Raw genomic sequence first — 21,485 nt, 5'->3', positions numbered from 1 at the left:
ATATCGACTTCTTCAAACAGATCTGGATGTGCTCCACCAACAATCTTTCCTAGCGGGCTCTCCCATAAGACAAGGTCTCCAATCACCTTCACTCTTTGCGGAGCAAGTCTTCCTTCACGGTGGCTTATCAGTAGCTCAATGCTCTCCGGTCTCCTCAGAGCTCCTAGACTGACTTCTGGGAAGAACTTCTTGAGTTGCTCAGGTTTGATGACTCTGTGGATGTTGGCAATTTCATTCAAACCATAGCAGACAAGCTCATGGGCTCTTTCTGTGCCTCTAGGCATTTTGACCCTCACTCTGAGGAGATATCTTCTGGCTTTAACCTTCATGGCCATCCCCCCAACTCCATGGATGACTAAAGTGATGTTTTCACTTCGAAGATTTAAACTCCTGGCAGCTCTGTGGGTGATATAATTTGTGTCTGATGCCAAGTCGATCAGGGTTCCAATTTTTTGTCCTGCATTGGCAGTTACCTCGAGCAGCATTAGAATAACTGGCAATTCTTCTACTGCACTTGACACAATCTCTCCAAGCGGGATCTTTTCACCACAGTTTGTCTTTGCGGTGATGTTGGTGAACGCTCTCTTGAATTTGTCTACCATCTCTGGGGAGAGTTTAGATACAAATTCTTCCTGCTCCTCAGTCCGCGTTCTCACATTGAATTGTCTTCTTTCTGAGTCACTCCTCCTGAAGTCTCCCTTCAGGCATAGAAAGAAATGGTGGTCTTTTTTACAGTTTCTGTTCCTGCACAGGTATGTCTCTTTGCATTCATCATCTTCTCCATGACAGACCAAGCACCTCTTGCAGGCCCCCAGCTTTTCTACAGCAGCCAACTTTTCCACTGGCTTCAGTTCCTTGAAACGCTTGCAAAATAATATTTTTTCTCTGTGCTTTTCATCACCACACACAACACAGCCTCCTTTCGTTGTGGACCGCGTGGACGCATATTTCCTCTCCATGCAAGCATTTCTCTTTTCTGGCCTTTCACTCACTCCCAGCTGCTCCAGTTTTTCAAGAATTTCCTCTTGTGTTTTCAGGAATTTAAGAAGGTTCTCAAAGTGATTGTCTGGTGTGACATTATTCCTCGGATTAACCATGAAGACAAGCCACTCTCTCTTGATGTCGTCAGGTAACTTGCTTTCTATGGATCTGATCACTAGAGGGTTGTTGATGGCTCCTGTGTTTCCAAGCTCCGTGAGGTCATCCAGGGCCTTCTCTATAGTTTGGATCATGTCGATAACTTTCCTAGGCTGATTTGCCCTTAAAGCAGGAATTTTCTCCAGATCCTCCATTATCTCCAAGGCAATTGTAGACTTGTTTCCATATCTGTTCTCCAGCACCCTGAACATGTCCTCAGCAGTGTTGTAGGAAGACAAACGGAGGCCTCTGCATATCCTCTCATCTATACTGTCAATGAGTTGGATCCTCTTTACCTCGACTGAGCCTGTTGGTTCCCCCTGCTTTTGCAGACTCTCCCAGTCTCTTCTCCATCGATGGAAGTTCCTTTTATACCCACTGAACCTGGGTAGACAGATTGGCTTTATCCTCAGTGTCGGTTGTGGAGCTGCCATGGGCACCTGCGGCACTCTCCCTCTGTCTCTCTCCTCTTTTGCAATTCTTTGTGCTGTGAGAAATCCTGCCCTCCTTGCTTCAAGGTTGTTGCCGAATGCCTTCAGATCCTTCACTCTCCCTCCGAGCCTTTCCTTTTCTGCCACCGGAATCCACATCTCCCACTCTGCTAGGCTTGCGATTGCATTTTGGACTTGTGTTTTCACACTATCCCACCGTAGCTCAAAGCCATCTCTGTTTACAGCGGTAACAGGTATCTGAGCAACTCCATCACAGGCTGTCTCGGCTTCATGGATTGCAGACTTCACCTCATTTTCGCCATATCTAGGCCATAGATTGGACTGGACCATCTCCCTGACCTCATCCAATCGTGCTTCGCATTCTTGGAACGTCTTCTCAACTTCAGTCTGCTTCTCCTTGCTCAGTTCAGCTTCTTCACCCTCATCGGTTCCAGCTTCAATGTCTGCCAGAAGGCCAGCCCTGTACTCGTCATTTGTCTCACTGACCGTCCTCGCCTCCGACTTGAGCTTCTTGAACTCCTCTTGTAGTTCTCTTTTAGTCATGTGCTTTGCGACTCTGCTGAGGAAGTTTGCCTGCTTGGTAAAAGTGCTTTTAGCTAAAGTTCTTTTTTGCTTCAGCTCCTTCACTGTTATTCCAAGAGCTTCCTCCGCCATGTTGAGACGTCAGTCAATATTCCTCTCTGCGACGACAGCTCTCCTGACTTCAGGCCGTTAATCCTTTTGTCTTCCCTGCCACGCGGTTATCAACTGTCAAGTTGTGTATGGTTCACACTGCAGGTCTTTGCCCAAACTTGAAAAAGGCCTTTAAGGACTGAAGGACGCAAGGGACAACTCAATTTTCTTCTGACTTCTTTTATTTCTTTAGTCAGTTAGTTAGTTAATTAGTTAGGTTGATAACCTTTAACTTCTTGCCGTTCCCCTAGGATAGGGGGCGCCACAGCGCATTTTGGAAAAAAATCGTTCCCATTTTCAACGGCCTACTAATCAAAGTCAGAAGCTAAGACATGCATATACTTATTTTATATGGATAGAAAACACCCTAAATTTTCTAAAACTGTTTGAATGGTGTCTGTGAGTATAGCAGAACTCGTATGGCAGTCAAAACCCCGAGACCGATTGAACCAGGAAGTGGAAATCTGAATTGTGGACTCGACTTCACAGCCTTCCCTATAAATCACAACGTAAAAAAATGAAAATTGAGCACTTTCCAGTGCTTCCACTAGATGTCCCCAGTCTTTACAAAGTGTTTTGAGGGTTCTACGGTAGAAACTCAGTGAAAGAGACGATGTGGCAATTGGTCACAGTCGGAGGGCCATGAGCATTGTGACGTTGGCGGCCGTGTCTGCCCCCACCTTTGGAAGTTTTTTGAAACACAATGAAATCGTCCCACTTGAATCTGATTGGCTTTCTTGTTGAAACAGGCCCTGACGATTTCTTGATACAACGTTTGACATGTTTGAACGACCCTAACTTACCGTAAACAGTCATTTTGCGTTAGACAGCTGCCGCCCACGGATCGACTTTTGATTACAGCCTTAGGACGCGCTAACAAGAGGAAGCTAATGGAACATAAAGCATGGACTTTTTCGACCGAAAATACATTTGTCATGGACCTGGGACATCGGGAAGGGATTTCTGATGAAGACAACTAAAGGTGAGGGATTATTGGCGATATTATACAATATCAGATGTTACGTGTTCAAATGTTCAAAGATGGCGCCGAGCTAGGTTTTCGAGCTCAATTTCTGGGTATCGCATCCCATTTGATCTCAAAGTGTGATTACCCTGTAAAGTTAATTTAAAATCTGTTTTGACTGGTGTTTTCAAGAGATATTCATCTATAAATCTTAGATTGACAATATATATTAAAAAAATCGTTTTCGAATAGTAATTTATAAAATTGTAGCAGTGTTTACCGGGACGCATTATATGGGAAAATAGTTAGTCAACCTCAGGTGCCGATGTAAAATGCTGTTTTTATATAGAAATATGACCTTTATTGAACAAAAGATTGCATGCTGTGTGTAACATGATGTCCTAGGTGTGTCATCTGATGAAGTTTGTAAAAGGTTAGTGCTGCATTTAGCTGTTTTTTGCCTATATGTGATGCGTGTGCTTGGTTGGAAAATTCATATGATGCGATTTTTACAAAGTACTCCTCTAACATAATCTAATATTGTGCTTTTCCTGTAAAACCTTTTTGAAATCGGACAACGAGGGTCGATTCAAGAGAGGTGTATCTATAAAACGATATGAGACAGCCCTATATTTGAAAAAAAATATATATTGAATTTCGTTATGCTAATGTCGCTAGGAGTTTTCGCTGGAAAATGATCCCGCTAACGGGATGAGACATTCAAGAGGTTTTAAAGGCAAAACACAAAAAGAAATATACATTACTTCAAGTAAGGTCATTTCAAAATAAATATATAATCTTAATGTAGTCATATTATCTCAATTATACTATATACTAAATTAGACAATTGGTCTCAATTCTCAACACAAATAAACATCTAACTTGCAACAATTTTACACAACAATGTCCATGTGCCTACCGGTTGAGTCTCCAGAATCCTAAATGAGCTGAATGTGTATGAATGAGAGTCTTCTCTTCCATGAAGGACTTCCAGTGAAATGCTTTTCCACCAAACATTTCACCACCTGCTATCACAAAGGTGCACCAGTATATATGTTCCCCAGGGAAACACAAGCTAATGATGGGTTCCACAATGCATACACTCTTTCGCCCCCTGCTGGTGTTTTATCTTTGAAATCAGTTGAAAATCTGAACGCCTTGAATATCAATACCTGTCTTTTGACGCAACAGTGACAAATACAATTTGATTTGATTTGATAACTGAGGCTGCACTTTCTCATCCTACAGTTACAAACAAAAACAACTCCATTCAGAATAGAAAGTAGCAGCCTACCTGTTGGCTCTTGGTCGTTGTAGCCTATTCTTCTCCTTTAACCTTTAATTCCATCATTTTAATTCCATCTTCCGTTGATTAGATATCTCATCATTTTTGCCACACACGGAGCGAGGCTCTATGACTGTAGCCTATTGCTGCTTTGATGACTTATGATTGGCCAACAACAAGCTACGCTCTCGTGAAAAGCAAGAGCAGCAGCATATTATGAAATTATAAAATGTCTCTCTTTCTCGCTCTCTACTGCCACAGTCCCATTCGGATCTGTACAGGCCCTCCCGGACAAGTGAGTTAAAATTACACATACCCGAGACCCATGACAATCGTATCAGATCCGACCCAGTCCCGTGACATTATTCTGGATCCGGACCCGCTCGTGTCCTGGACCAGGTCTCGGGTATTCAGGTACAGGTCGATCCATGAAGACCTCTAGTGTGTGATGCACCCCGGACTGGGCCCAACACACAGATGAGCCCAAAGACTGGGCCCAAAACACAGATGAGCCCAAAGACTGGGCCCAACACACAGATGAGCCCAAAGACTGGGCCCAAAACACAGATGAGCCCAAAGACTGGGCCCAAAACACAGATGAGCCCAAAGACTGGGCCCAACACACAGATGAGCTCAAAGACTGGGCCCAACACACAGATGAGCCCAAAGACTGGGCCCAAAACACAGATGAGCCCAAAGACTGGGCCCAAAACACAGATGAGCCCAAAGACTGGGCCCAACACACAGATGAGCTCAAAGACTGGGCCCAACACACAGATGAGCCCAAAGACTGGGCCCAAAACACAGATGAGCCCAAAGACTGGGCCCAAAACACAGATGAGCCCAAAGACTGGGCCCAAAACACAGATGAGCCCAAAGACTGGGCCCAACACACAGATGAAACAACTGGTAGATTTTAACGTTTCACTATGATCAACTGGTACAAAACTGTGTGGTGTCTGTGGCCCTATGAAGGAAGAACTGCCTCCAGCACACTTGTGTACCGCTTAGCTTATTCATCCTGCCCTTCACGTCTTTGACACCGAGTTACAAGCCACACAGCCTCGGTCAGAGAGTCAACCCTAGTAAACAACAGAGCTTTTCTTGGCTGCTGTTGACTCGAGATCGCATTAACATGCACATAGGGATTTGAGGAGATTGGGCGGCCTTTAATTGGATCGGGAAGTGGTCAGCTGGTCAGGGCAGCAGGCAGGTATATTACAGCAGAGACTAGGACCACTATAGACATCGGAGGAGGTGGGGGTTCTCTTTATCTCTTATCTTATCTCTTATCAGGTTGAGTTTGTTTTCGATTAGCCGAACAGTGACATGAACTGGGACTTCCATGTAACTCAAACATACATACAGACATTTCCAATGATAGGTGACTTTGTATTGAAAGCCACTGGCAAAGGATACAGAGACACAGGCATTGTGGGTTATATAACACAAATAGTAACATCCTCCCTCTCTCTCTCTCCCTCTCTCTCTTCCTAATCCCTATCTCTCTATGTCCACCCCCTTCCTTCCCTCCCTCCCTCCCTCCCTCCCTCCCTCCCTCCCTCCCTCCCTCCCTGTAGTGGATCATGTGATCCCGGAGCCAGGCAGCAGTCTGATCGAGGCCTTTGAGCAGTGGAGGAGCTGGGCCGATGAGAAGACCTGCTGTGACTACTCCCTCCATGTGGACATCACCCACTGGAGCGACAGTGTCAAGCAGGAGGTGGACACACTGCTCAAGGAAAAAGGTAACGGCCAACTTCACAGCAGCAAGGGGAAGGTCTGACAGACAGTAAATGGAAATTCAAATGGAGTTGATTTCTATAGCACTTTTCCACATGCTCAAATCACATATTATGGGAGGAAATGAATTGACTAGCAAAGAGTTAGGCAGGGTTCCGTTCACCACAAATAAACTCAGCAAAAAAAGAAACGTCCCTTTTTCAGGACCCTGTCTTTCAAAGATAATTCGTAAAAATCTAAATAACTTCACAGATCTTCCTTGTAAAGGGTTTAACCTCTCTAGGGTATGTGGGAACTCGTCCCACCTACGTAACAGCCACTGAAATCCAGTGGCGCGATTTTTGAATCGTTAGAAATACTATTACTTCAATTTCTCAAACATATGACTATTTTACAGCTATTTAAAGACAAGAATCTCGTTAATCTAACCCCACTGTCCGATTTCAAAAAGGCTTTACAACGAAAGCAAAACATTAGATTATGTCAGCAGAGTGCCCAGCCAGAAAAAATCAGACACCCATTTTTCAAGCTAGCATATCATGTCACATAAACCCAAACCACAGCTAAATGCAGCACTAACCTTTTATGATCTTCATCAGATGACACACCTAGGACATTGTGTTATACAATACATGCATGTCTGTTCAATCAAGTTCATATTTATATCAAAAAACAGCTTTTTACATTAGCATGTGACGTTCAGAAAAAGCATAACCCCCGCAAACTTCCGGGGAATTTACTAACAGTTTGCTAAATTACTCACGATAAACGTTCACAAAAAGCATAACAATTATTTTAAGAATTATAGATACATTACTCCTCTATGCACTCGATATGTCCGATTTTAAAATAGCTTTTCGGATGAAGCACATTTTGCAATAATCTAAGTACATAGCCCGGCATCACAGGGCTAGCTATTTAGATACCCACCCAGGTCAGCCTCCACCAAAATCACATTTCCTATAAGAAAAATGTTCTTACCTTGCTTGTTCTTCGTCAGAATACACTGCCAGGACTTCTACTTCAATAACAAATGTTGGTTTGGTCCCAAATAATCCATCGTTATATCCAAACAGCGATGTTTTGTTCGTGAGTTCTAGACACTATCAGAATGCTTCTTCACGGTGTCGCGCATGGCACATTGGCGTGTCAAAAATGTCTAAATATTCCATTACCGTACTTCGAAGCATGTCAACCGCTGTTTAAAACCAATTTTTATGCCATTTATCTCGTAGATAAGTGATAATATTCCGACCGGGAATATGCATTGAGCCTAAACAGCCGAATAAAATTTCTTCTCAGGAGCGAATCGTGCACGCGCCTCATTCAAAGGTCCTCTGAGCAGCCACTTACAAAAGGTGATAATATGTTTCAGCCTGAGGCTCCCTCGTAAACCTTCAGTTATTTCCCGGGCTCTGAGAGCCTATTGGAGCCCTGGGAATTGTCACGTTACAGCTAAGATCCTTACTTTTCAATAAAAAGATGCAAGACGCACGACTCCTTGTCAGACAGGGTACTTCCTGCTTGAAACCTTGTCAGGTTTTTGCCTGCCATAGGAGTTCTGTTATACTCACAGACACCATTCAAACTGTTTTAGAAAATTCAGAGTGTTTTCTATCCAAACCTGAACAATAATATGCATATTCTAGCTTCTGAGTTGGTGTAGGAGGCAGTTAAAAATGGGAACATATTTTTTCCAAAATTCTCAATACTGCCCCCTAGCCCGTAGAGGTTAAACACTGTTTCCCATGCTTGTTCAATGAACAAGCATGGGAGGAATGTCAGTGTTCTGCCATGGCCAGAGAAGAGCCCGGATCTCAATCCCATTGAGCACGTCTGGGACCTGTTGGATCAGAGGGTGAGGGCTAGGGCCATTCCCCCCAGAAATGTCTGGGAACTTGCAGGTGCCTTGATGGAAGAGTGGGGTAACATCTCACAGCAAGAAGTGGCAAATCTGGTGCAGTCCATGAGGAGGAGATGCACTGCAGTACTTAATGCAGCTGGTGGCCACACCAGATACTGACTGTTACTTTAGATTTTGATCCCCCTTTGTTCAGGGACACATTATTTAATTTCTGTTAGTCACATGTCTGTGGAACTTGTTAAGTTTATGTCTCAGTTGTTGAATCTTGATATGTTCATACAGATATTTACACATGTTAAGTTTGAGAAAATAAACGCACTTGACAGTGAGAGGACGTTTCTTTTTATATGTCAGTCTGTATATAAACTGGATTGAGAGGACCATGCTTTTAAGTTTAGAGGTGAGGATCCATTGGGAATCCACCTTGGATCAAGACAAAGTCCATAGTACTGGATCCAGCAGACAGACAGGCAGGCAGACGGGCAGGCAGACAGACACACAGACACGCAGACAGACAGATAGACACGCATGCAGACAGACAGAGACACAGACAGAAAGACAGACAGACAGACACAGACAAACAGGCAGGTAGGTAGGCAGACAGACACATACACCGACAGAAACGCAGGCATGTAGACAGACAGACAGGCAGGTAGGCAGACAGACACATACGCAGACATACAGTCAGGCAGACAGACAGTGCTATTATATCTACTCCTGAGGCCAATCAGAGATGATGAGCAGGGTTACTGCTGGCAGCAGCTAGGAAACTCATTCAACGGTGGTGTCTTCTTCCGCCTCCTTATCTCTGGCCCATAATCTGTCTGTCCCCCAACCACAGCCACAGGCGTCCAGTATGCTCACAGGACCTGTGGTCCATACCTGGTCCTGGCCCAAACACCACTGACCACCACTGTCCATCTGCAGGAGGGTGTGGTGCCCTGGGGGGACCCTCCATGGTTTCACGCCCAGTTAGATAGCTCAGACACTGGAGAGAGTGGACAGGTCCGTTTGGCCACCCCAGCATAGCCACAGAATGTCCAGAGAGCAGAATACAGGCCTCCTGGGTAATGATAGTCAGGCCCTAAATTTCAGTCACGTTCAATGAAGCCTGATGAGGGATCTTCTGTTTGGCTCAATGAATAAACTGGAATCATCACAGGAATCTTCTCTGTTTGGGGTTTCACTCATGTGCTACTTCTCTCTCTCTCTCTCTCTCTCCCTTTCTCTCTCTCTCTCTCCCTCTCTCTCCCTCTCTCTTCCTGTCTCTCTCTCTCTCTCTCTCTCTCTCTCTCTCTCTCTCTCTCTCTCTCTCTCTCTCTCTCTCTCTCTCTCTCTCTCTCTCTCTCTCTCAGGTGTGAACTCCTTCCAGGTCTACATGGCCTATAAGGACTTCTACCAGATGAGCAACAGTGAGGTACAGTGTGCTAGCTAGCCTACAGCAACACACAATGTTGGTGAGCCCTACTCGGCTCTGCTTGGCCAGCATGTGAAACCCAGTCCCGCCAAACTGTAATCAATGGAAAAAATGACCATGTCTGCAAATCATGTGGCCTATATGGAGGCACTGTGGTAATGCTAGACTCCTTTAAACTGGAGCAGCCCATGCAAGACTAGTTTAGCCATGTTTTATAATAGCAGTGTGGTTTCCTATTTGTAGTCTGATGTGTATGGACTATGACCATTCACCTTACTGTGTTCTATTCATGTTTCTACTATGTTCTATTCATGTTTTACTATGTTCTATTCATGTTTCTACTATGTTCTAATCATGTTATTACTATGTTCTAATCATGTTATTACTATGTTCTAATCATGTTATTACTATGTTCTATTCATGTTATTACTATGTTCTATTCATGTTTCTACTATGTTCTATTCATGTTATTACTATGTTCTATTCATGTTATTACTATGTTCTAATCATGTTATTACTATGTTCTATTCATGTTATTACTATGTTCTATTCATGTTATTACTATGTTCTATTCATGTTATTACTATGTTCTAATCATGTTATTACTATGTTCTATTCATGTTATTACTATGTTCTAATCATGTTATTACTATGTTCTATTCATGTTTTACTATGTTCTATTCATGTTATTACTATGTTCTATTCATGTTAGTACTATGTTCTAATCATGTTATTACTATGTTCTATTCATGTTATTACTATGTTCTATTCATGTTTCTACTATGTTCTAATCATGTTATTACTATGTTCTAATCATGTTATTACTATGTTCTATTCATGTTATTACTATGTTCTATTCATGTTATTACTATGTTCTATTCATGTTATTACTATGTTTTAATCATGTTATTACTATGTTCTATTCATGTTATTACTATGTTCTAATCATGTTATTACTATGTTCTATTCATGTTATTACTATGTTTTAATCATGTTATTACTATGTTCTATTCATGTTATTACTATGTTCTAATCATGTTATTACTATGTTCTATTCATGTTATTACTATGTTCTATTCATGTTATATTCATGTTATTACTATGTTCTATTCATGTTATTACTATGTTCTATTCATGTTATTACTATGTTCTAATCATGTTATTACTATGTTCTATTCATGTTATTACTATGTTTTAATCATGTTATTACTATGTTCTATTCATGTTATTACTATGTTTTAATCATGTTATTACTATGTTCTATTCATGTTATTACTATGTTTTAATCATGTTATTACTATGTTTTAATCATGTTATTACTATGTTCTATTCATGTTATTACTATGTTCTATTCATGTTATTACTATGTTCTATTCATGTTATTACTATGTTCTATTCATGTTATTACTATGTTCTATTCATGTTATTACTATGTTCTATTCATGTTATTACTATGTTCTATTCGTGTTTCTACTATGTTCTATTTCTATTTCTACTATGTTCTAATCATGTTTGTTCTAAGTTCTATTCATGTTTCTACAGCTGTATGAGATCTTTACCTTCCTGGGAGAGATGGGTGGCATTGTGCAGGTCCATGCTGAGAATGGAGAGATCATCGCCGAGGTAACCCACCTGTCACAACAACCACCCACCCCCTCCTCTCTCCTCCCTAGTTTAACCTTTGACCTTTATCACAGTGCAGCCCCATACATTGTCATACATTGTACTGTTCCCCCAGACTAAACTGACTCCCATGTAGACTCTGTCAGAAGGAAAGGGTGAGTGGTGAGAGTGGCTATTGCAGGAGTCACACTGACAGTAATGTGTGGATGCAGTTTATGTTAGTCTGTGTTATGACTGTAGGGTCCTGGGAGGGAGCTGGGTGGGCCTTAATAGCTTGTCTGGACTCCCTCAGAGACTTAGGGTGTCTGGGATCTGTCTGGCAGGACAGTAAAGAGGCTTCCTTGCTGTCTGGGCCACAGCTTTTAACCCACAACATAGTATCATGTCCCACTGATACCCCAAAGCTGTCCAGGGTGAATATGAGGGTGAATATGAGGGTGAATGTGAGGGTTGATATATGGGTGAATATGAGGGTGAATGTGAGGGTGAATATGAGGGTGAATATGAGGGTGAATATGAGGGTGAATGTGCGGGTGAATATGAGGGTGAATATGAGGGTGAATGTGAGGGTGAATGTGAGGGTGAATATGGGGGTGAATATGAGGGTGAATGTGAGGGTGAATATGAGGGTGAATGTGAGGGTGAATGTGAGGGTGAATATGAGGGTGAATGTGAGGGTGAATGTGAGGGTGAATGTGAGGGTGAATATGAGGGTGAATGTGAGGGTGAATATGAGGGTGAATATGAGGTTGAATGTGAGGGTGAATATGAGGGTGAATGTGAGGGTGAATATGAGGGTGAATGTGAGGGTGAATATGAGGGTGAATGTGAGGGTGAATGTGAGGGTGAATGTGAGGGTTGATATGAGGGTGAATATGAGGGTAAATATGAGGGTGAATGTGAGGGTGAATGTGAGGGTGAATATGAGGGTGAATATGAGGGTGAATGTGAGGATGAATATGAGGGTGAATATGAGGGTGAATATCAGGGTGAATGTGAGGGTGAATGTGAGGGTTGATATGAGGGTGAATAGCACTAACTAAACCTCTACATCAGCCCTATAACAGTTAACCACTCATCACTCTCTCCCAGCCCGGGCATCTCTCAATGCAGTGTGTTATTGATGCAGGGTTCAATACTTTCTGCCATCTTTCTTTTTGGGGTGCTGGTGTGTGTTTATGTGTGTGTGTGTGTATGTCAGAGTTGGGGGTGAATTAGTGTGAACATGGTCCCTCTGTCTGTCTGTCACAGGAGCAGGCACGCATGCTGGAGATGGGCATCACTGGACCAGAGGGACACGTGTTGAGCAGGCCAGAGGAGGTGAGGCTCTCTACATAATAAGGTTGTATTTGTGTCTCTCTCTCGCTCTCTCTCTCTCTCTCTCTCTCTCTGTGTGGGTTTGTGCGTGTGTCTCTCTGTGTGTGTGTGTGTGTGTGTCTCTCTCTCTCTCTCTCTCTCTCTCTCTCTCTCTCTCTCTCTCTCTCTCTCTCTCTCTCTCTCTCTCTCTGTGGGTTTGTGCGTGTGTCTCGCTGTGTGTGTGTGTGTGTCTCTCTCTCTCTCTCTCTCTCTCTCTCTCTCTCTCTGTGGGTTTGTGCATGTGTCTCTCTGAGTGTGTGTGTGTCTATGTCTCTCTCTCTCTTACTCTCTCTCTCTGTGTGTGTGTTTGTGCGTGTGTATCCCTCTGTGTGTGTGTCTCAGCTGAATTTTGCGGTTGGGGTGCCCGGGACGCCCCCGGGTGGGGTGCTCGGGACGGGCCCTGGTGGGTTGCTTGGGACGGGCCCTGGTGGGGTGCTCGGGACGCCCGGGTGGGGTGCTCGGGACGCCCGGGTGGAGTGCTCGGGACACCCGTGTGCACGTGGGTTGTATTGTATGGCAGTCATGGACTAAATCAAGTTCAAGTGCACCGCTCTCTGTCTAGTAGTTATTTACTAGATATGCATAGCCATAAGTCACAGCCTTAAGTCACAGCCATTGCCATAAGTCACAGCCATAAGTCACAGCCATAAGTCATAGCCATAAGTCACAGCCATAAGACACAGCCATAAGTCACAGCCATAAGTCACAGCCATAAGTCACAGCCATAAGCAATAGCCATAAGTCACAGCCACAAGTCACAGCCATAAGTCATAGCCATAAGTCAGAGTCATAAGTTGGGGAGGCAGGGTAGCCTAGTGGTTAGAGCGTTGCACTAGTAACTAAAAGGTTGCAAGTTCGAATCCCCGAGCTGACAAGGTAGAAATCTGTTGTTCTGCCCCTGAACAGGCAGGGGCAGAACCCACTGTTCCTAGGCCATCATTGATAATAAGAATTTGTTCTTAACTGACTTGCCTAGTTAAATAAAAGTTAAATAAATAAAAAGCCATAACCTTACCAAGAGTACACGACAGGATATTACAGTGGTGAGGTATAAATACTTTTTCTCAGTTTAACCAACTACCAACGTCTTGGCTAACCAGCTAGCCTAGCATCATCATGGCGCTCATTGGACACATCTGTTGATATAAAGGAGGATTTTGATGAGTCACTGGCACTCTGGATGACTAATGATATTGCAGAGGAAAGTCAGTCATTGGTAGCAGGGCCTATGGATTGTTGAAAAGCTTGGTAGCCCCTAACAAACCGAGCGATAAAGACTGAGGTTAGGTTAGACTGATGATGAGGTTACCGAGGCACTGAGTACTCACTATAGGCCGCAGCCTTTGATCATAGCAGAAAGATGATGTTTATACCGACGTGGTCAGAATGAGTGGGAAAGCATTGCTGTTTATGTCCCCCTTTTGCAAAAGTGGGAGGGAGAAATGGGCACTGAGCGAAAATGCTACTGTTGTGTAGAGAAACACAATTCTCAGGACTGTAGATACGAGTGCTCAGAACTAGGACTCGTAGCGCAAGTGTGCAGGAAAGCTAAAAATAGCAACGAAGCAAAGATAATCACAGAAAGCAATGAGACAGGATTGTTTTCAGTGTTCAGAGCGACTGACACTACTCAAGGAATTGTTCTTGAAGTGAAACTGAACAACACACCAGTTGAAATGCAAGTAGACACAGGAACTACAGTCACCATCATCTCAGAGAGCATGTAAGCTTTAGCACACATCCCACTGCAGAAAACACAAATGCAATACCACTGCTCAGCAGACTATCAGTACCAGTGCAGTACAAGATGCAATGCTCAAAGCTACCACAAGTGGTCGCCAAAGGCAACAAATGAGCAGTACCAGGGAGAAACGGGTTAAACACATCCGGTTAGACTGGGAAAGCATTTTCCAAGTGAATGACAAAAAAACACTGTTCCTCAACAAAGTGTTGGAGAAACACATTCAGGTTTTCAAAGAGGGTTTAGGCCTGATCTAGGAGTTCAAAACGGACATCAAGATGAAACCAAACGCCAACCCAAAGAGGGTTTAGGCCTGATCTAGGAGTTCAAAACGGACATCAAGATGAAACCAAACGCCAACCCAAAGAGGGTTTAGGCCTGATCTAGGAGTTCAAAACGGACATCAAAATGAAACCAAACGCCAACCCAAAGAGGGTTTAGGCCTGATCTAGGAGTTCAAAATGGACATCAAGATGAAACCAAAGGCCAACCCAAAGTTTCACAAGCCACGACCTGTTCCTTACGCCTTTACGAGAAAAGATGGAAAAAGAACTGACAAGACTGGAGGGGGAGAACATAATCACCAAGTTACATCGTGGAGTACCTAGGCCACAGAAAAGAAACTCACAGCCATTGTGGAGGCTGCATGCCTTAAAATGATCACATAACTCAGATATCTTCTAGCCCTGTTGAACTACTATGGCTGTTTCCTGGCAAACAAGTCTACTGTACTGATGCCCCTCCACGAGCTGCTACAAACAGTGGCAATGGAAAAAACAGAACAAAGATGTCTTCCACAAAAGTAAGCGGATGTTACTGGACAGTCAGTGTTTGGTGCACTACAACACCAGGAGACCCTTACGCTTGTGATGCCTCGTTGTAAGGGGTTGGAGCAGTGATTTCACATGTTTTTGAGAACGGGGACTAAAGACCCATAGCATTTGCCTCCCGAACCCTCAGTTCCAGTAAGAAAAACTAGCAGCAGATAGAGAAATAAGGGTTGGCTCTGATCTCTGGAGTTAAGAAATTTCACAAGTATCTTTATGGCCGCAGATTTACTTTTTATTTCCAGATCACAAACCACTCCTATCCATCTTCGGACCGAAGACAGCCTACTCTGTCAACCTCAAGAATGCCACCATTCTATCAGCCTACCGTTATGACATCGAATACCACTGCTCAGCTGATCACTTAAGTGCTGACGCATTATCCTGGCTACCACTGGATGGAACAGAGGCACCGGAAACGGCTGGTAATGTCTTCTACTTTGCAGCGTGGGACGACATACCACTTCAAGCCACAGCCATTGCCATGGGGACAAAGAGAGACACCGTGTTGTTCAAAGTGTTGGACTTCACACTGCATGGCTGGCCGAGCTATGTAGAAAGATAGGAGCTATAGGGATACTTCACCAGAAGACTGCAGCTATCAACTGACAAAGGCTGTCTACTCTGTGCAGAGTAATCATACCCACAGAAAAGCGAGGTTACTCAACGACCTGCATGAGGGGCATCCTGGAATGTGCTGCATGAAGGCCCTGGCACAAAACCATGTGTGGTGGCCAGGGCTAGCTAAAGACCTTGAAAACAAAGTAAACAATGTGACATTTGTATGTCAGTGAGGAACCTGCCAAACCCTGCAACGCTACACTGATGGAAATTGCCAGGTCGAGTGTGGCAGTTTTTACACATTGGAATTTGCAGAGGAGGATCAACTTCATTTCCTTGTGCTGATTGACAGCCATTCAAAATGGATTGAAGTGGAGATACCTTGTCAAATGCATTCAACTGAAATGTGTCTTCCGCATTTAACCCAACCCCTCTGATTCAGAGAGGTGCGGGGGCCTGCCATAATCAACATCCACGGCACCCAGGGAACAGTGGGTAAACTGCCTTACTCAGGGTCAGAATGACAGATTTGTACCTTGTCAGCTCTGGGATTTAATCCAGCAACCTTTCATTCACTGGCCCAACGCTCTAACCACTAGGCTACCTGGCAGTAGTAGACATTGCCAGTCCAGGGTTAGTTTAATCAGTTCAGAGACTAATTGATTGTTCTGTCTGTCTTCTTCTGCCTGTCTCTGTCTGCGCGTGTGTGTGTGTCGCTGTCTATCTGTCGATTCCCCCCCATGTAGCTGGAGGCAGAGGCTGTGTTCCGTGCCATCACCATTGCCAGCCAGACCAACTGTCCCCTGTATGTGACCAGGGTCATGAGCAAGAGTGCTGCCGACATCATCTCACAGGCCAGGAAAAAAGGTACATGGGTTTCCAGTGTGGCTGTGATTGTGCTTTAATTACTGTATCAAGAAGGCAGCTAACTTAGATATTCGTTAGTCACAATGAATGCATAGAAAGAAGATAATCTACCTTTCATTTCAGAACACGAGAGCTATGTCCTTACCCCGGGTGATAAGTTAGAGATTCATCTCAAAACGGGCCTTACCCGCATGTCCCTTGGAGGTAGTTGTCCTCACCTCTTAGTGCAACTTCACTGCTGCCTCCTAAACTCTTTTGTTCTGTAAGAGGATTGGAATGCACCTATGTCCTTATGTACTGATCCTAGTGTCTTGGTTCACACTCTAGATTTACACTATACATCTGGTCTGGTAGACACACCGGATACAAGAAGGCCTGTTTTGAGATGAATCCCTGACTTATCACCCGGGGCTCACCGTAGCAAACTGTCAGAAAACCTGTCTCTGCCATTCATCAGGAGCCCACGGCGGAGCAGGGAGAGAGAGTAGGCCTCTTGTACGTGATGGAGAGAAAGATATACACTTTCTGAACTGAGAAGAAAAAGAGAGGAAGGGAAAGATGCATGTCCTCATGTAGGAAGCATGTCAGGGTCACTCGGTGCTCCCAAGAGGCCTTGTTTTCATCACTGGCTGGCCCCGTTCCTCAACGCTGACATCCGATTCGTCATGTCAAAGCCCAGAGAGGGAAAGAGACTTGCAAATAGCAACAGGAAAGTTAAACATGAGGCAAGGTTAAGAGACCATCCGATCTTTCCTACAAACTGCTTTAGCTGGATCACCTGACCTTTTAGTTCCGTTAGATTCTCCCTTTAGTTCTTATGTTTTAAGCTTTATTTGTCACAAGTAGAGTGAAATGATTAACTTGCAAGCCCTTCCCAACAGTGCAATATTCAATATCAAAATAGTCTTTTTTTTAAAACCCAGGAGAAATAAGAAAGGAAGAAAAAACCTGGAGAATGTAAGCTATACATGTTTACAGGGTCAGTGCCAGTACCAAATAAAACATGTGCAAGGATACTGGACATTGTACATTTGCTACTGGCACTGACCTGGGATAAACCTAGCAAGTTAACGAGTGAGTACATTTTTAGGAGCATAAGGTGAGTTGATTTAATGTAGTCTCACCCTGGGTGATAACATATTTTTCCCAGGTAACGTTGTGTTCGGCGAGCCAATCACAGCCAGCCTTGGGACTGACGGGACACACTATTGGAGCAAGAACTGGGCCAAGGCTGCCTCCTTTGTGACATCACCCCCCCTCAGCCCAGACCCCACCACCCCAGACTACCTGAACACATTACTGGCCAGGTAAAGAGCGCCCCCTGTTGACTGTATGACACTCCACTGACCTATTATGTCCTCGCTGTGTCAAACATGTTAGACTGATAGGGTTCTGGAGGCGCTTCTAACCTCATGATGGATTTATTATTTATTCAACCTATATTTTGACAGGGAGTCATGCTGAGACCAAGGTCTCTTTTATAGATCAATACACATCAATATACACATCAGTATACACATCAGTATACACATCAATATACACTATACACATCAATATACACTATACACATCAATATACACTTTACACATCAATATACACTATACACATCAGTATACACATCAGTATACACATCAATATACACTATACACATCAGTATACACTATACACATCAATATACACTATACACATCAGTATACACATCAATATACACTATACACATCAATATACACTATACACATCAGTATACACATCAGTATACACATCAATATACACTATACAAATCAATATACACTATACACATCAATATACACTATACACATCAGTATACATTATACACATCAATATACACTATACACATCAATATGTACATCAGTATACACATCAATATACACATCACTATACACAACAGTATACACATCAAAATACACTATACACATCAGTATACACATCAATATACACTTTACACATCAATATACACTATACACATCAGTATACACATCAATATACACTATACACATCAGTATACACATCAATATACACTATACACATCAATATACACATCAATATACCGTATACACATCAATATACACATCGATATACACTGTACACATCAATATACACTATACACATCAATAGACACATCAATATACACTGTACACATCAATATACACATATGGTTGCACGAGTTGGTGTGTTTGTCTGCTAGGAAAGTTAGAGTGCTCTGTAAGAAAGGGAAGACAGGTATAACTTGTAAGAGGAGACCTTGGCACTTGACTCAGAGTAATCGATCTACTTTAGTCGCAGCTTTGCTGTGTTGTCTGAGCTATTCCAGCTGTATGTGAGCTTTTTCAGCTATTCTGTATGGAATAAACATTTCCCAGTTTGACCTTAAGGCAGGGAGGGCTGAGCATCTGTAGGTTTTAGTTTTTTCCCTTAAATGAAGCCTAGACAACCAGGTGAGGGGAGTTCCTTACTAATCATAATTCATCAGTCATGTTCAAGGGAGGAGCAAAAACGCTCAGACACTCGGCCCTCCGTGGAATGAGTTTGACACGTGTGCCTTAAGGGGTCGTAGATCACAGCTATGAAGTAAAGCAATTATTTCAGGTCTGAAGCAGTACCTGTGGAAGAGGTACTCTGGAAGAGTATTTAATAATTGAATCTGCTGCTGAAAGCCACTGTTGTGTGTGATGTACAACATACTGCATCTCAACACATTTCTTACTACTGTTCTAGCATGTTTCAGCTGCAAAGCCATTGCTAAGTTGTTACTCTGTCTCTCTCTCTCTCTCTCTCTTTTCTCTCTCTCGCTCTTTCTCACTCTTTTCACTCTCTATCTCACCCTCTCCCTCTCCCTCCCCAGTGGTGACCTGAATGTGACTGGCAGTGCCCACTGCACCTTCAGCGTGGCCCAGAAGGCCATAGGGAAGGATGACTTCACTCAGATCCCTGAGGGTGTGAACGGAGTGGAGGAGAGGATGTCCCTCATCTGGGAGAAGGCTGTGGTGAGGATGGTTATGTCCAAAATGGCACTCCATTCCCTTTATAGTGCACTACTTTTGACATGGGCCCATATGGCTCTGGTCGAAAGTAGTGTACTATATAGGGAATAGGGTGCTATTTAGGATGCATACGCCGAGTCGATATTCATGTCATAATAATGAATTCCCCTCAACCACGCCCACAAATTGGGGGAAAACAAACATTATTTTTTCCCATTTACCCCCAGTGTAAAAGAGACAACTTTGTTGACGATTTTTTGTTGTACTTAAATTGTGGGGACCTCGTGTCCAAGATGGTTACACGTAGTTATATGTGTGGAAACATTTCATCACAGGTAAGACATTTAACTCGTTTAGTATAGTCCGTTTGTTACTCCCCTCACTACTTGTAGCTATATAGTCCGTTTGTTTGTGTTGTCGGTCTTGGCTAGCTTAATGTTCAGGTCGGTAGCTAGCTAGGACTGCTAGCATCGTCATGAAAAGGGGTGAGGGAAGCCCTACAATATTATGTTTTTCTAAGTAGTGAGAACACTTGGGAGCAGACAATGTTGAAAGTAATCTTTAGACATGTCGTACTTTTCTTATATATAGTTTTGTAATTGAGTAAAACAAGCAGACAACAAGAACCTTATTTAAGAAAAGGTCAAGTTTTTGCTGTGAGTCAATGGGGTATATTTTGCTGTGAGACAAGGTGGGCGGGGCCACAACATTCTATTTAAAACCGACTGGGACTATCCTGTTTCTTTCTTTCATGTCATTATTTTCTCAGCTTCGCTAGCCCTCACTAGCCCTCTCTTTACATTGCTCCCTCTGAACCCTCTTAGCTACTCTGAGTACTCCACTTCCTCCAGTTTATGCTGCACATTCTCCACAGTTCACTGCAGCTCCTCCTCTCTCCTCTTCCCTAATACATCCTGGTAGTGTGGTTTAGTGATATCTCTGGATCTGTCCCCCCAGCCGTTCACCCTGCTTACAGAATAAAACAGTATAGATCTCTGTCTATCTCTGGGTCTGTCCCCCCAGCCGTTCACCCTGCTTACAGAATAAAACAGTGTGTATCTCTTTTTTTCTCCTAATTCTTGTTCTTGCTCTTGAACTCAGACTTGGGTTTGTATTTTCTTGACAGCTGTGTTATGAATGAAGAGTTGTGGTGCAGCTTTGCATCAGAATTATTCACACTGGTCTGCCTTAAGACAAAAAACACATGGTCTCAGCTCTAGCATTGACTGTGTGTGTGTGTGTGTGCGTGCGTGCCTGCGTGTTCTTGTGCTTGACTACAAGAGTACCCCCATCCACCAGTCAGCTGAAAATGCGTCTTTGTTTAGCTAGCACTTCACCATTATAACATTTTGACAAGTCACCTTTTTTTCCTGCTCACTCAGACCACTGGCAAGATGGACGAGAACATGTTTGTTGCTGTGACGAGCACCAACGCCGCCAAGATCCTAAACCTGTACCCACGTAAGGGACGGATAGCTGTGGGCTCCGATGCTGACCTGGTCATTTGGGACTCAGATGCTGTCCGCACCATCACCGCCAAGACACACAACTCGGTAAGAGGTCAAAGGCTAGGGGTGAATAAAGTTCCAGTGACCTTTCAGTTTCTCAGAAGGGAAATGAAGTCCCTGTAGACTCCCTGCGCACAGGAGCCCAGCGCGTACACTACAGTGCAGGGTTAAACAGAGGAAGTGTCCGCTCAGGAAATCAAGCCTTCTGCACTTCCTGCTGCAGGCGCAGAGAACGAGGGAGGGAGTGAGAGAGAGAGAGAGAGAGAGAGAGAGAGAGAATGAGGGAGTGAGAGAGAGAGGAGAGAGAGAGAGAGAGAGAGAGAGAAAGACAGAGAGAGAGAGAGAGAGAGAGACAGAGAGAGAGAGAGAGAGAGAGAAAGACAGAGAGAGAGAGAGAGAGAGAGACAGAGAGAGAGAGAGAGAGAGAGAGAAAGACAGAGAGACCTCAGAGAAAAGCCGAATAGTCCGA

General features: G+C 43.7%; 1 protein-coding gene across 2 annotated transcripts in view; it reads left to right on the top strand.

Moving 5' to 3' along the window:
* The window catches only part of LOC115154001 (dihydropyrimidinase-related protein 3), a 55,223-nt gene that overhangs the window by 24,129 nt on the left and 9,609 nt on the right, over positions 1–21,485 (top strand). For both annotated transcript variants that reach the window (XM_029699748.1, XM_029699747.1), the window contains exons 4-11: positions 6,091–6,255; positions 9,470–9,531; positions 11,074–11,154; positions 12,406–12,474; positions 16,386–16,506; positions 17,657–17,813; positions 19,370–19,511; positions 20,891–21,061. In XM_029699748.1, coding sequence (XP_029555608.1) covers positions 6,091–6,255; positions 9,470–9,531; positions 11,074–11,154; positions 12,406–12,474; positions 16,386–16,506; positions 17,657–17,813; positions 19,370–19,511; positions 20,891–21,061 — 968 coding nt within the window. The remainder of the gene's footprint in view (positions 1–6,090; positions 6,256–9,469; positions 9,532–11,073; positions 11,155–12,405; positions 12,475–16,385; positions 16,507–17,656; positions 17,814–19,369; positions 19,512–20,890; positions 21,062–21,485) is intronic.

Source organism: Salmo trutta, chromosome 19 (assembly GCF_901001165.1).
Source record: "Salmo trutta chromosome 19, fSalTru1.1, whole genome shotgun sequence".
Classification (NCBI taxonomy): domain Eukaryota; kingdom Metazoa; phylum Chordata; class Actinopteri; order Salmoniformes; family Salmonidae; genus Salmo; species Salmo trutta.
Note: the sequence above shows the minus strand (reverse complement) of the source record. Positions and strands in the feature narration are given on the sequence as shown.